We start from the raw sequence: 15954 nt of genomic DNA, 5'->3' as shown, positions 1-15954 counted from the left end.
GATCCCTTATCTATAAAACAGGAATAATACCTACCATACAAATCCCATGAGAAGGAGTTTATGAAAGAACCTGGGCATTATACACATGCAACAATGTACTGTTAACCATTCTAAAGAAAAAAAAAAAAACAGCCATCCATCTTTATGCCTTAAAAAAACAGAATGAAACAACACACTCTTGAGATTACACACAGAGAACTTACAATGGCCTGTTGAAATGCCCAGCTGAAACTAAAATTCCATGAAGGTTACTAAAGAGGATACTGGAAATCTATAATATGAAAGTTGGAATGACAAACTATTGTGCTCTAAGCCACTCATTTTATAGACACAGAAATCAAGAGATTTCCTAAGGTCACTTGATAATTAGCGGTAATATACAAGCATTAAAAATCAGATTTCATGAACTATTGAAATAAGGGATCATTCCAAATTATTGACAGCCATGAAACGTCCTTGAAAGAACTAGACTGCATAAGGCCAAAGAATTTCTGAGCTCATTTTATAAATACATGGATTCCTCAATTGCACATGAAATTTATGACCTCTACAGTTCTTTGTATCATTGGAAAGAAAAGACCACCATCTATTTTGCAGCATAGCCAAACTATAACTATTTCTGGCTAACTGGTAAGGGCAATTGCTCTATCTCTTCGGACAAAGTGCCTAGGTATCCCATGACTCTCCCTCTAAGACACAATAAGAGGAAAAACATCTGGGTCCCCAAGTGACTTTGGGGAAAGCTACATTGTCAGCCTAGCTTACCTGGACTAAATAAGGAAGAAAAATAAATACCCTAAGCCATTTTTTAATCTCTTTGGATAATGAGGTTTTATCCTAAATGTTATGATCTTGAAGTTAGGAGAGACACCAAAAGATACTTTTAAAAACAGCCAATGCAATTACCCTCTTCTGTCCTTGGTCTGGTGTACAAGTCAGTGAGACCCACAGTTCAAAATAAACCACATATTACCCAGGGAAATCAACTAGGGAAGAACTTTCATTTTTGATGCTAAAGAACAGAGCTGTCCCTTTACCAGTTTTAAGGTTTTATTTACCCCATATGCTCCAAACTGACAAGAAAAACAACAATACCTCAAATTACCACTTCATACGCAACCAAAATTATAGGCAGAGATCTGGCCAGACTTTCACAGTGGCAATTTTTACTAAATGTATCACCAAATAAAAACATCTCATTAAGACAATTTCAATTTTTCACTGAGGTGCGTAGACAAGACAATCTTTGAGGTCTCATTTCCAGATCTGCGTCTATGATTTCTAAATACTTATAAAACATTTCCTTGGAATGAAAAAGGAATAATGCCTAGAAGAAATAAGAATATTTTTTTAAAAGTGGAAAATGGTAAATCTTTATGGAAAATACACAACCTAGAATACTAGACTTACAGCTACGCACAAATGCATACACTCCTAGCTTAATCCTATTCATAGTTACAAATATTTACAAACTCTATTCCAATACTATTGTTTTTGTTCGAATATATAAGTATTTATCCAAACAAGGAAGAGAACTCAATGAATGAAGTTTCTAGTTCTGAGTTTCCATGAAAGGTTGAGTCCAAAGGAACTAGGTCAAACTGCTTTGTTCAAACCAGCAAAAATCCTGATGTAATCGCTGCATCAATCACAGAGGGAGCCCATGAGAGAGTACTTCTCAAAGGGGAATGCTCATGTTTCTGAGGGCTCAAAATGAGGACAGTGTACCTCTCAAAGAGCCTTGGTGTGATCCAACTTTGCCCCTCCCAACCGCACCCCCCAAAAAACATTCCAACAATCCTGAAGTTAAAAGGAACAAATACAAAGTTTTTTTAATTTTTATTTATTTATTTATTTTTTGGTGAGTGGGGTGGTACCAGGGATTGAACTCAGGGGAACTCGACCACTGAGCCACATCCCCAGCCCAGTTTTATATTTTATTTGGAGACAGGGTCGCACTGAGTTGCTTAGCGCCTCGCCATTGCTGAGGTGGCTTTGAACTCATGATTCTCCTGTCTCAGACTCCCAAGCTGCTGGGATTACACCGCACCCAGCTGCAAATACAAAGTTTTAAAGAATAAAAGCCAGTGAGAAAATTTTAAGACAAAAGTAAAAGAGAACTCACCAGGACCTAAATATCTTATTGGCTGACAAATTAACTCCACCGTCAACAATGAGTGTGTTTTGAGCATATTGGCTCCAGAGATAGAAGGTGAAAAAGACCCCTGTCCTCACAGATGACAGATAGGGGAGACAAACAACACATAATAAACAGTTAAGTACAGAAGCTAGTCACACTGAGGAGCCAATAGGTCCAGAGCTGGAATAATAAAAAATTCAGTTCCTGGGATGAGGAATCACCAGGGGGATCAATGAAGGCCTCTCTTAGGTAGTGAGTACTAAACTGAAAGCCATACGAGAAGGAGCCAGCCAAGCATCCAGCCAGGAGAAGAAGGTCCCAAAGCAGAAAGTATCCTTAGCAAGCTGCATGAGGCATGGGAAATGAAGGAGATGGTGGCTAGAGCCCTCACTGGCCAAGCCCAGGTCTGCAGAACACATGGCCTCCCACCAAAACTCAGCCACTGGCACATTCCCTAAATTCAGGAAGCTGAGGGAGAGGAAGCTGGGCAACAAAGAAGTAAAGAAAGGAAGAAAGGAGTAAACATCTAGCAAGGGAAGGGTACGGTAGAGCCACCCTTAGTACCACTAAACTGTCCCCTCTGCAAACCAGAAAACTAGGCTTAGGAAAGGCTAGGGGGTTCGCACAAGAGTCACATACCTCTCAGAGGGATGAACTAGGAGCATCTGACAGGCACATTCAGTTTTCTTTTATTTTAATCACAATTTTTTTTCATTTTTTAACAAAACCACAAAGCATTTTGCACATATTATAATGGTATACTATTCATATGAACTGAGAATTTTTTGTGTATGCTGTCAACTATGGCTCAAATGAGCTATTGTTAAACTCAAGAAAGTTTTTCCTAGTACAACTCCTAAAAATTAATTTCTCTTCTTCACAAAGGGATACTGATTAACATTTTAACCACCTCTGTGTCATCTTCTAATAAATATGTGATTCAGTTGGGCACCATGGTGCACACCTGTAATCCCGGCGACTCAGGACAAGTTCAAGGTCAGCTTCAACGTCTAAGTGAGGCCCTAAACAACCTAGACCCTGTCTCAAAATAAAAAATAAAAAGGGCTGGGGATGTGACTCAGTGGCAAAGCACTCCTGGGTTTCAATCCCCAGTACCAATAAATAAATAAATAAATAATTCATCACAACAAAAATATAAAGCTCAAATGTCCAACAATACAATAGTAACTGATGATACAGAAATATAATAGAAAATTGTTCAGCAATTTTAAATGATAAGCATGTAGATTCTTCATACATGGAAACATAGTATTAACTGATATTAGCCTAATTAATTTAATATTAAAAGCACAATATAGTATTACACACTGAATACAACTTTGTGATAAAACAGACTTTTTTTTTTTAATCAGGGATTGAATCCAGGGGTGCTTAACCACTGAGTCACATCCCCATCCTTTTTTATATTTTATTTAGAGACAGGGTCTTGCTAAAATGCTAAGGGCCTCGCTAAATTGCTGAGGCTGGCTTTGAACTTTCCATCCTCCTGCCTCAGCCTCCTAAGCCGCTGGGATTACAGGTGTGTACCCCCACACCCTGTAAAAGCACACATTCTTTTCAACACAGATGAGAAATAAACAAAGGAAGTTAAGAAGGATACATTTTTATTAGAATTATTTTGCTTAAGTTCACATCATAAATATATAAGGCACCTTTCCAAAAGAAAACAATATAAAGAAGTAAATGTCTTTAAATGTGGATTTTCTTAACATCTATCCAGAGCTCATATTCATGGGCTCATGTTCTCTTTATCACTTGAAATTTTCGAAGCACAGATATCAGGAGAGATTTTCTTATTTTAACTCAATTTAAGTACTTAAGCATCTTAATATTAACCCAATAGTGCAAAGGTGAGTCTATAGGCAAATATTAATAAAAACACTGAACACCCTTCAAATTTTTTTCTGTGGAGACTACAGTTGTGGACAATTGTGGCGAAACACACCTGGGTCGCTCACACAGAGGTTCACCCAAAAGTTCTGATTTGTGAAGTTCACCCAAAGCTCTGATTTCTTCTGTGCTGCTACCCAACATACTAAAATGCTACACTGGCAATTTATTTCTTTCAAATACTAATGTATTTGACTTTCACTAAAGGCAATAATTGATGGAGCTGTAATGTTGCCTGTGTCACCTTGTGGCGCTGAAAACACATAACTTTGTATTTCAAGACCATCAGCACAGAATTGAGATCCATGAGTCGGGACATGTACAGATTCTTCAAGGTGCTTCTGTTGCATTTAAGAATTTAAGTGGTTTTGATTATTACCTATTGCCTAGCAATATTCAGTCTATTTAAGGTGAACTATTAAATATATATACACAATTGAAAATAACATTTAGGAAATAATTTAACCCCAGTTTGAGATGAATAAGAGAAAGATAAAAAGAAAAGATGTTACATAGAAAAATGATTTTTTAAGTAGTCTTCATTCAAACTGAATATTTTATTTTGAATACTTTATTTTATTTATCTTTATTTATCTTGAAAGTTAGATAAATTCCAGTGGCCATTGTCTATTTTTTACAGTATTCTCTGAATCAAAATGGTAGAGCAAATAAAAGCAAGGCATGAATATTGAAAATGTCCTAAATGCCCCTTTAAAATGGTTCATGTTGTAATACCAATTTTAGTTCAGTAACAACAAAAGGATGGTCACAGTATATGTCTCTATTACCAAGAAAATACAATATTTATGTGCTAGAGAGACAGTACAGCAAATCTAAGCCACAAAATTCTGAGGCTGTCCAACAAGGACATTCGAACAATAAAAAGTCATATATTCATGATTAAGGGATGAGATTTTCTTCAAAAGAACAAAGGAGAAAAAAGAATGTGTCAGGTGGGGGAATGGTTGAGAGTGTAGCTCCCCAAGACTGGCCGCAAGAATATAATTTCTGAAGCTGGGCGATGGCTACAGAGAGTTCATGACATTGTTCCTTCCCTTGTGTGTCTGTTTAAAACTGTCCACAGTAAACAGGTGTTTTTAAATAATTATGTGTTTAGAAGGAGCTTTAATCCTGGAACTAGGAACACACGCACAGCACTGGGTGTGTGAGAAGCTTAACGTGAGTCAGAAAACCAGCAAGAGTATCATCTTTATTTTTCTAAGAATATCTGACTTCTAATATTGTGCATTGTTAACTTACTTTTCCTAATGAACAAGGAAGCTGAAGCGGCAATAAACAGACTTCATGCCAGCACACTTTATAAAGGATAACGAGTTATAATATCTGCACATACCAGGAGTATCATAGGCCTTTTCCAAGTTGTTAATCCGATGATTCCAGAGAGTATCACCTGCAAGGATAAACAGCCTCATCAGCCTACAAAATGGACCAATGCCAATAGAATCATCCCCAGTCTCAAAAGTAATACGTTTTTGTTTTCGTTTTTAAGTACTGAAATTTCAAAGCATTCTAAATCAAACATTTAATGCTCCCACTGATTTTGTGAATCCTGGTCAACCACTCCAGACTACCTTTCACTTCCAAGCCCGCAAAGCATTTTTATTGACTGTGTATGTTTTTCCTTAATGTCAATTAAGAACACACAGATAAAAATTATCTCCTTTTGGTCACTGAAGGAATCAATCAGTATTTCCAATCAAGCTCCCCACTTCCAGTAGTGCCCAATCTGCTGCCAGAGTCAGCCTAATAAGGTACATATCTGGCCACCTCCCTTCATTAGGGACAGGCCAACTCTTCACAATGGGAGAAGCCTCAAGTCTGGTTTCCATATACCCCTTCATCTCCACCACACACCTGCCCTCCCTTACACCAGCCACGCTCTAGATATTCCTGGGCAATGTGTTTCTTTCTCTTGCTGCAGTGCCCTCTCCTCCCAACAACCCTCTTAGCTGCCTGAAAACTCTTACCCATCCTACAAAATCCCAATTAAGTCACCTCCTCTGACAAGCCTTCACTGATCTCACCACCCCCTCTGCACTAGACTTTTCTTCTTCAAAAACTCTCTGCTGTAATAATTTTAGGGTGCATCTCTGTGTATCGTCTACCATGAATCCAGTCTTCCCTCTGAATCCCTGCCTCCAAGCACAGTACATGTCACATGATTGACAACTAATGATGTTCCTCAGCATTTATTCCACAAACAAGAAGAAATGCATACAGTGAGAAAGATTTCATGTTGCAAAATGATATTCTAATAAACAAGCTAAGATTATCCATATGGAACAAGCATGTTGCCAAAACATAAACTGGAAACCCAGGTTGGCCTTCTGGATAACACAGTTCACTAAGCCACGGGGAAAGAATAAGCAAGGTACTTAGTTATTCAGACCAGGGACACTCTGATGCCACTTGAGCACACTTACCTTTGTGAAATAATCTGCATTTGCAGTTACAGGGGCTTTCCATCATGTGTACGTTTTACTTGCCAAAATCCCTCAAATGCACCAGTTACAATTACTCTTTATTAACTACAAATCAATAAGGATTTTACAATGTCACTGCAAACTGAGAGCATACAGGCCCGTATGAAACTGTCCCATTTTCATGAGCTCAAAGTGAACCAATCTGCATCACCAAACCAGCAGAGGACAAGTCTGCCCACTGACAACAAAGACCAAAACCCACATACGGGTAAGTAGGCAGGCAGCAATTTCTCTGTATTCCATCCATATTTCAATATCTGCCTGCCCAGCAAGCACTATATCCTTCCAATCCCCTTAAATCCAACAGGATATTGCCTTCCCTCGGCCATGTAAGCCTAGAGATGCCGATGGCTTGTGACTCACCCGAATGCGGGGGTAACATCTACTTTACAAATCAGAACTGCAATCCAGGAGACCCATGGCTCCAAGCTCCCACTCAGCTTCCAAAGAGTTAATGCTATGACTTTGACCAAGTCATGGCCCTTCTCTGCCCCTCACTCTGGTTTCCTGAGAAATTCCTCAAGTGAGGGAAACCACCTCTGGGTCTCTTCTGACTTAGAAATTTGACCCCCCTGTGACCACAGCAGTTCCTCAGAAACCCTGACATCCAGTATGAACGTGTCTGTGTGTGTGTCCACGTGTGCATGTGCTTCCCGCCTGCCTGGGGGACTTGGCTGAGGAAATATGGGCTGTTTTTGTGAAAATATAACTGAAAACTGGCCTGCCCAGTCCAGTAAAAAATAACTGTGCTGTGAAGTATCTATCCATCAGTGTTTGCTATTCATGTCACTGGTCTCTCCTATTACAGACCCTGTGGTTCAGCTTTCAAACATTATGTTTTTTTTAAAGAATTTAGCCTTTATTTTATTTTGTTTGTTGTTGTTTATATGTTCTTATGTGGTGCTGAGGATCGAACCCAGGTCCTCACCCATCCTAGGCAAGCACCCTTCCACTGAGCCATAACCCTAGCCCCTCAAACATTATATTTTCCATTAAAACCATATTATTAAAGTAACATGTCCAGCTCAGACCACAAAAGTCCATACAACAGTGATGTGACTAAGCTACACTTTCCACCTCCTCCCAGCCACCTCATCCCACTCCTTCATGCTAATATAGTCTGTTTATGTTTCATGCATGATAGATTTCTATCTCAATTCCTATCACTATACACACAGGTATATGTATTTGTATACATATGTGCAGGTATGTGATTTTTATAAAAATGGGTTATAAAAGATACACTTTTCCTGCTCTTTTTTCTCTCTCAACTCCATGTAAATCTCTTCATTCCACAGGAATAGCTATGATTCATTTCAGTTTAATGGCTATACAATATCCACTGTATGGCTGGACCTAACATATTCTATCATTTCCATATTTGTGGACATTCACTCTCATTTCCAGTTTTTGGTCCTACCAAATGATGCTGTAGTAAATATTAAAGAACATGTATTTTTAAATATGAGTCCTTTCATTTCTGTTGGATAAACTCTCAAGAATGGAGTTGTTAGTTGTCATTTGTATTTTTTATTTTAATAAATCATAACAGATATCCCATGATATGCATGCTAGTCAAGTGCTTTACCACTGAACTGCATCCCCAGCCCAAAAGGCCTATTTTATTTTTAATTAGAGCTTTATAGTTATACATAGTAATTAGGCTCATCCCAACAAATTCAAACATGCGTGGAAATGGATTTCAGTTCATGATCCTCCCCTCCTCCCTTTTTCCTTCTGTCCTCCCACCCCACTTCCATTCTCCTTCCTTTGCTAGACTTCCTTTTACTTGTCTATTAATTTATATTTGGTTCTTTATGTTATTCATACAAGTGTCATTTTGAATGAAATGTTCTAAGATCAAAACCAAAAAACAAAAAGCCTATGCTATCTTTATTTCTTCCTTTGGGGTGGTATTTTGTTAACATACACTAGCAACAAACCATAGAAAATGTACTTTAAAAATACGTTCACAGGCTGAGGTCATGGCTCAGCGGTAGAGCGCTCACCTAGCATGCACGAGGCCCTGGGTTCAATCCTCAACACCACATAAAAATAAATAAACAAAATAAAGGTATTGTGTACAACTAAAAAATAAATATTAAAAAATATGTTCAAAATGTAAATGATGGATAAGAAATAGCAATAATCTCAAAATAGATTTGACAAAGATACTTAAGACCTTGGGGAGGAGAAATATAAACCTTGTAGAGCAATATTAGATGAAGCCCCAAATAAGGCATATATCAAGTTCATGGATTGGAAGATTAACTATTTAAAGACATCATTTCTACCTGAATGGCTGAATCCCAGCAGGATCTGTGCAAACCACCCTTCTTTAGAAGGTGCTTTAGGAAACTGCATTACAGTCCCAGGAAGGAGCTGCAGATACCTCCTTCTCAGTCCTGACCTCTGCAGCAAACACACATTTACCCATTCCCTCCTGCTTTTCAAATCCAACAAGTCCCTAAGGCACTTGGGGAACCCTGTGAGTGGTGAGGGGGGACAAGGGTAGTCAGAGGAAGTAAGAGTTGGATGGTGAGAAGCTTCTGGAACAGTAGCAGTAACAAGTGCTAGGGATAAATCTTTTAAGAGTGGAGACTTAGGGAATAGATGCTCCCATTTCATCTAAAGGAAGGATGGAAGTCACAAATGGGGACGTGTTGGGGAAGGAAAAAAAAAGAGGTCGCGTATTCAGTGCCTCTACCTTCTTGGTGACAGCAGTAACTGGAGCTCCACCAGAAGGGAGTCAAGAAGTTCCCTTAGCAATGGGTTTTCATGGTTCCCAATGCCCCACAATGCTACTACTTGTTCAACTGTGTGTTTCCTGAGGGCTTGGACTTGTGTCCTCACTCAAGTACTGCTACAGTACCCTAAAAGAGACTCAGTGAGAGATGGCAAAGTCAATGGATGAATAAATGGAGACCAGAAATAGGAGCTGAGCTTGCTCAAAAATGACCATGTAAATCTAACCTCACATTCACCCTCTGTGCTTCCTGAAAGGGTGTACCAGCAGCAAGAAGCAACTCCATCAGCATTCTTCCCACCCAGCACGAGATGCAACTTGCCCTGAGTGAACAAGCAAGAACCTATTTTCCAACACCACACTATCTCTATATTATTATAATGAAGTTTCTTAAATTTTTTAAATTTTTCTTAAATTTTTCACTTGCGACCCACTTGTAGCATATAGAAAAAGCAGAACCCTTTCTTTCTCTTCTGATTAATGCCAAGAGGGCCGCTGAGATACTCCAAGCAGGAATCACTGTCACCCACCACGTATGGTTAATGTGTTTTAATTTTCCAGCTTAAAAATCAAATCATTAACATCAAAAGCTTATAATTCCACTGCCCTATTTTCCTTTGTTAATCCACTAACATGCTTTAGGGCAAAAATGTTCTGGATCATTTGTCAAAAGCTGCTGTGTCTAAACATAGAGATTAAAAAAAAAAAAAAAAAAAAAAAGCCATGTTGTAAATGTGCCATGTTTACCTTGTAAATAAGCACAAAATAATTTATCAAACCTCTCAAAAATCTATCTTGCCCTATAGCCTTTATGTTGGCAACTAGAAAAAGTATGTTGAGGGGCGTGGGGAGGTTCTTCCCTTTCTGACTAATACGACTTGTTAAGAAAATTGATAAAGAGGGCAACTGGCCATTTCTACTGTACATGTGATCGTTACCAATACGCCCTGCATAAAACATGCCTATTTCTTTTACTTTGATTATAAACTGCATTGATATTTTTAAAACATTGATAGGATTCTAGCATGTCCCAGGCCTGGTGCTAGGGTTAGGTGGCCACGCACACTGCAATCTGCTCTTTTTTTTTGGGGGGGGGGGGATGTAGATGAACACAATACCTTTATTTTATTCACTTATTCATATATGGTGCTGAGGATCAAACCAATGCCTCACACATGCCAGGCAAGTGCCCTCCCACTGAGCCACAACCCCAGCCCCACACTGCAGTGCTCTTTAATTACACTCTCACAGGATCAATCCTGAAGCAAAACCATCCTACCCAAGTTTACAGATGAGCAACTGATACTGAGGAGCTCAATGACGTACACAAGGCACAAAATTTATATATGTGACTCTGCTGTCATGTAAAATAAGAGACTGAAGAAAATCAACAAAATTACATTTAAAACACTAAACCAGTATTTGATCAGTATGATAGAAAATACTTTGTTTAACTGGAGGAGGCTTCCGAATGTTGACATTAGTTTTTTTCCTTGGGCTACTCCTTGCTTTTTATGTTTAGTCACTGCAATTTTTTGTTTGTTTGAAAATAGGTTTACCTTGGGGCTGGGGCCGTAGCTCAGAGGCAGAGTGCTTGCCTAGCATGCGTGAGGCACTGGGTTCAATCCTCAGCACCACATACTAATAAACAAAATAAAGGCACTCTGTCCATTACAACTACAAAAAAAAATTTAAAAAAAGAAAATAGGTTTATCTTAAGGTTCACCAAGTCTGTCCCTTTATAAGAAAGTGGAATACTGACAGAGAACCATGAACTTAGGAGAGGCATTTTCAGAATTCAGATCACTGACTTGAAGCAGAGAGAAATAAATGGATGCAGATGATAAAGGATAGTAGGGCGGCTAACAGAGAAAAATGAAAGACAATAACCAATTCTCTGCCGCTTGCCTGAAATATATCCAAAGAATTATACATTTCACCAAAGTAAGAAATTTTGTTTTTCTGAAGTAGGAGAGACAAACCAATGCAACTCTCTCTATCCCTTAATTAAATCTACCTCGGTATGATAGGCTGGATCTCCCATAATCCCAGCAGGATCTAATTAATGTTAACTAAACACACCCCAAATTGAGAGCCAGCACTGCAAGGCCTGAACACAGACATGGAGTCCTCTACTACCACCCACCAACTTCAAGTTGTTTTGAATGGTGGCTAATCTCTTAGCATCATGAACTTCAGGAATAATAATATAACGAGTCATTAACCAAGGATACCAGGAAGAAAATAAATGATCACAGAGTGCTCAAAAATAAAGAGTACATTAAAAATGTTCCCTTCAAGTTGCTGAAAATATAAATGTCAAGTATACTTTTCTACAGAAAAGATTCTCTACAGACTTGTCCTTTATTTTTGAGACAGGGCCTCGATAAATTGCTGAGGCTAGTCTCAAACCTGAGATCCTCTTGCCTCAGCCTTCAGAGTCACTGGGATTATAGGCATGCACCACCGAACCCAGCTTGGGAGTTGTTAGTTCTTTTTTTTTTTTTTTTGTACCAGGGATTGAACTCAGAGGCACTCCACCACTGAGCCACATTCCAGCCCTATTTTGTATTTTATTTAGAGACAAGGAGGGTCTCACTGAATTTCTTAGTGCCTCGCTATTTGCTAAGGCTGGTTTTGAATTCGTGATCCTCCTGATCCTCCTGTCTCAACTTCCCGAGCCTCTGGGATCACAGGCGTGAACCACCACACCTAGCTTGGGACTTGTTAATTCTTAAACATAATTTTAAATAGGTAAAATATCCCCTCAGGGTTCAGACAAATGATGGAAGCCTAAAAGTTTCAGGCTCAAGAGTGAGAAAAAAATAACTCTGAATTATGCTATGTTCAAAAAACTGTATTTCCAAGTGAATATGTTTGTCTCTAGAACCTGATTTTGTATCAAACATATAGCCAAAATTTTTACTAAACCCAAAAGATTTGCCAGCTTAGCTAATAAGCAGGCTATAAAGTATGTAATGTTCATTCAAAGCTTGAAATATGAGCATATTCTTTCAGTGTGTTCTTACGTGGGTTTGAAGTAATCTTAGACCTAAATTGGCACTTCAGCTCAACTACCTAGTTTCATTTGTCAACAGAACTTCTGAGTGGGGTTGGGGACGTAGTCAGTGGTAGAGCACTTGCCTAACATGCTCAAGGCCCCAGGTTCCAACCCCAGCACTTGGAAGAAGGGGTGGGGGAGGTAAGGTAAAATAAGGAAAGGAAAAGAAAGAAATTCCAATGGATAAATAAACATGGAATGAAATATATAATTAAATATCATTTCACAATAAACAGAAATAAAATACTAATAAATGCCACACCTATATGAATCTTGAAAATGTGCTAAGTGGAAGAAGTCAATCATAAAAGACCACATAATGAAAAAAAAAAAAAAATTCGACCACATAATGTAATGGTCTCGTTTATATGAAATGTCTAGAACAGACAAATCTAGAGGGACAAGTAGGTTAACCAGTGTGCACCTGGATAGAGCGCTGGCACACGGAAGAAAAATGAGGGTTAACAGCTAATAATGTTTAGAGGTAATGAAAAATTCTAAAACTGACTGTAGTGATGTTGGCTTACACAACTCTAAACTTACTGAAAATCACTGAATGTTACCCTTTAAATGAATGAATTGTATATCAATTGAATAATACTTCAATAAAGCTTTTTTTAAATTTCTGCAATCCTCAAATCATAATTTTGCAGTTTCCATAAAAACCTTAGTTTACCTATCTCTAAATCAGTTTCAATGTGCTGTTAAGCTCCTTCTTGCAGAAATACACACTGAAATAATGGCTCCCAATTATGATATCTGGAATTCTTCTTGAAATAATTCAGCAAGTCTTAAAAAGGGGGAGTGGTGTCGGGTATAAAGCAACCAGATGTTGACAGTTAACTGAAGCTGGTGATGGGTAAATGGGACTAGGGGGCTAACACAATATGGTCATTATACTTTTCTTTCTATATTTGATGAGATTTAAATTTTTTATAATGAAATGTTAAAAGTAGGACAGTCTTAAGACTTCCTGGTCATATCTACGCTCTCTCTTCTGGTTACATTTTTTAAAAAATATTGAAATATTTACACTGAAATATTTACACATGAAAAGATGTGATGCCTGAGACTTGCTTCAAAATAAGGGAACTTAATCTGACAAATGGACTAGGAGCATGAAGGATCTAATTCTTGCCCTGCTTGGAATAGAGTCTATCAGAACACACAAGGCCAGTGGCAGAGCCCAGGGAAGAAACTCCTGTTGAAGTGGGGTGGTGAAGGTATCTGTGGGCTCTTTGCACAGTGTTCATGTAAATCTAAAATCTCCCATAATACAGGTTTTTTAAAAAACAATCTCTCTCATCTACATGAGTTCAAAACTTATGAAAAATTAAAAATTTTCCCCCCTAATATACCAAAGGATTATGATGCCTAATGCCACCCTCTTAAAGTCATACTTAGTTGTTCTACAGATGTAGTATTCATTGATTCTGTTGTCACTGTACAAATTCTGGGGTCAACCTCTCAGGAACAGATCACAAAAAAATAATAATAACCTACAGTTACAGGGTTGCATATAACCTGGAGGGCCAGGGTAGGGGTGACATGTAGAAAAGAAGTTCTCAACTCCAAATCCCTATTCCTTCTCTGCTTTGGTGTGCTCTGGCCTTATAACAAGGATATGCCCAGCTGGTGAGCCCAGGATATTGGCCTTCATCTTCTGATTGAGGACCTCTGTTTTATACTTTATCAAATCCAGTTGTGGCTTGACTGACACCTAAGTGCATTTATTTGTCTCTGAAATAACTCACAATTGCAAATTGATTTGGGATCTTAATTTTCAAAGGAAAAAATTTAATAATTCAAAACTAGCTATCTTTGAGAAAACAATTGATTTTGATTATATAAACAGCAAACTCCCCTCCCCCCCCCAAAAAAAAAGAGTATACAAGATTCTGGAGTATGGTATTTAGAGGAAGGAAGCAGAGCCACCTTTTGGTTGAGAGTAAACTGAGAAGTGGAGTAGGAAGCATAATGGAACTAACTCTTATCCTCCTGGAATTTCCATCCTTTCGGGATTTTCCAGAATTCTCATACAGGACAATGGCAGAATCCAGGAGCAGGGCCACAGGGTGGGATTTTGTCTATATGATGCACAAATTGTGAACTTCACTCACCACAGCACGGGATATCTCTCAATAGGATCATCTAATATCAAAGTATTTCAAGAGAAGAGCAGATTGGCACCCGTTGAAGTATAAAATTTCAAGTTAGGCTCAAGGAACTGAATGTTCTTAATGTTCTTATTCAAACAATTATTCTGTGTTCAATTAGTTCTCTCTACATTCTTAAAATTTGGTCTTGAATCTGGGTATGTGTGGACCTACAAAAGCACAGTTCCTACAAATTCAAGATAAATAGTCATTAGAGATCTTAGTGAAAAGTCTAGGCATTGCCAGATTTTTAGATTTAGTTCATAGAAAGGTCACTTATTTAACTCATCTTCCACAATCATTTCACAAAGACCAGTTTCCAACAAGCCTCAAGGGGTTGGATGCCTTGGAAGTTGTGAAATTATTAGGAGATAGGGGTGAGTTGCCAGCCATTCAGTGTCCACAGATGCTTGCTCACTTGTAGCAACCTTTCTTAGTAGCCAGGCTTCCCTTGTCTTCCTGACTGGACAAGGAGACGGAATTGGGTCCTGGTATAGCGCAGACATCTCCAGCCAGCTGCCTCACACGCCTGGAGCTCTGGCAAGCTCATACATAATGACAGGTTCTGTTCCAATCAAATTCTCCAAAGCAGTCTGCATGGCTCCAGGAACCCATTGGGGTTAGGGCCCTCCTCTAATGACCAGGTACAGACAGGCAGTTACACACACCCTCTCATTACCTCCTGAACCCATCCCCAAATAGAGAAGAGCTGATCAACATCAGGTGTATTCCATATCTATGTGTGTCTTGATGAGAAATAAAAACAAATGACATGCCCCAGTCAACCTGTCACTTCACCCACCCCACCCATACACTATGTGCCAGGCACTGTGGATACATCAGTGGACAAAATAGATCAAAACTCCTGCCCTCAAGGAGCTATCAATGCAATAAGCACCAATGGCCGAAAAAATGTTTGTGGTTTTCCTACCACTTTCCTGCTTTCCACCCCCATCCTTCCAATCTCTCAAAGGGCTGGATATCTTTGTTTTATGATATTAGCTTGTTGGGAAGACTACAACACTCTAGTCTGTGAGAAAGACACTGTTCAGGTGTAACTCAATTCACCCCTGAAGTTGACTGTCTCCGAACAAATTTTTCCTAACTCTCCACATCTCAAAAAGCTTCCAGTAGTCTCAGGGTCTGTGCTCCCCAACTTCAACCCTGAGGACAAAGCAAGTGGTAGTGGAGGATACTAGCCATTGGCCCTGGACTTGGAATGGGCCCCTCGGAGTAAGAAGGGTGTGCGCGTGAGGTACTCACCGAGGAGCCAGCCCAGAATGGGCATGAGTTCTTCACTTGCGGGGAGCTGCTCAGGGACAGCGCCCCGAAGCTGAGCGCCACCATGCAACAGCCCAGGATCAGCTGCAGCAGCCCGAGCGAAAGCAGCGGGCGGGCGGGCAGCAGCGCCGAGCCAGGGGCGGCGGCAGCTGCAG

General features: G+C 39.2%; 1 protein-coding gene across 1 annotated transcript in view; it reads right to left on the bottom strand.

Moving 5' to 3' along the window:
* The window catches only part of Entrep1 (endosomal transmembrane epsin interactor 1), a 61428-nt gene extending 45480 nt beyond the window's left edge, over positions 1-15948 (bottom strand). Inside the window, exons 1-2 of the mRNA XM_015492906.2 lie at positions 15782-15948; positions 5406-5462 (exon numbers count right to left, since the gene is read on the bottom strand). Of these exons, the coding sequence (XP_015348392.1) occupies positions 5406-5462; positions 15782-15865 (141 nt within the window). The 5' untranslated portion in view covers positions 15866-15948. The remainder of the gene's footprint in view (positions 1-5405; positions 5463-15781) is intronic.
* Positions 15949-15954: the final 6 nt, after the last annotated feature.

Source organism: Marmota marmota, unplaced genomic scaffold (genome assembly GCF_001458135.2).
Source record: "Marmota marmota marmota unplaced genomic scaffold, marMar, whole genome shotgun sequence".
Taxonomy (NCBI): domain Eukaryota; kingdom Metazoa; phylum Chordata; class Mammalia; order Rodentia; family Sciuridae; genus Marmota; species Marmota marmota.
This window is presented reverse-complemented; position numbering and strand designations above follow the sequence as displayed.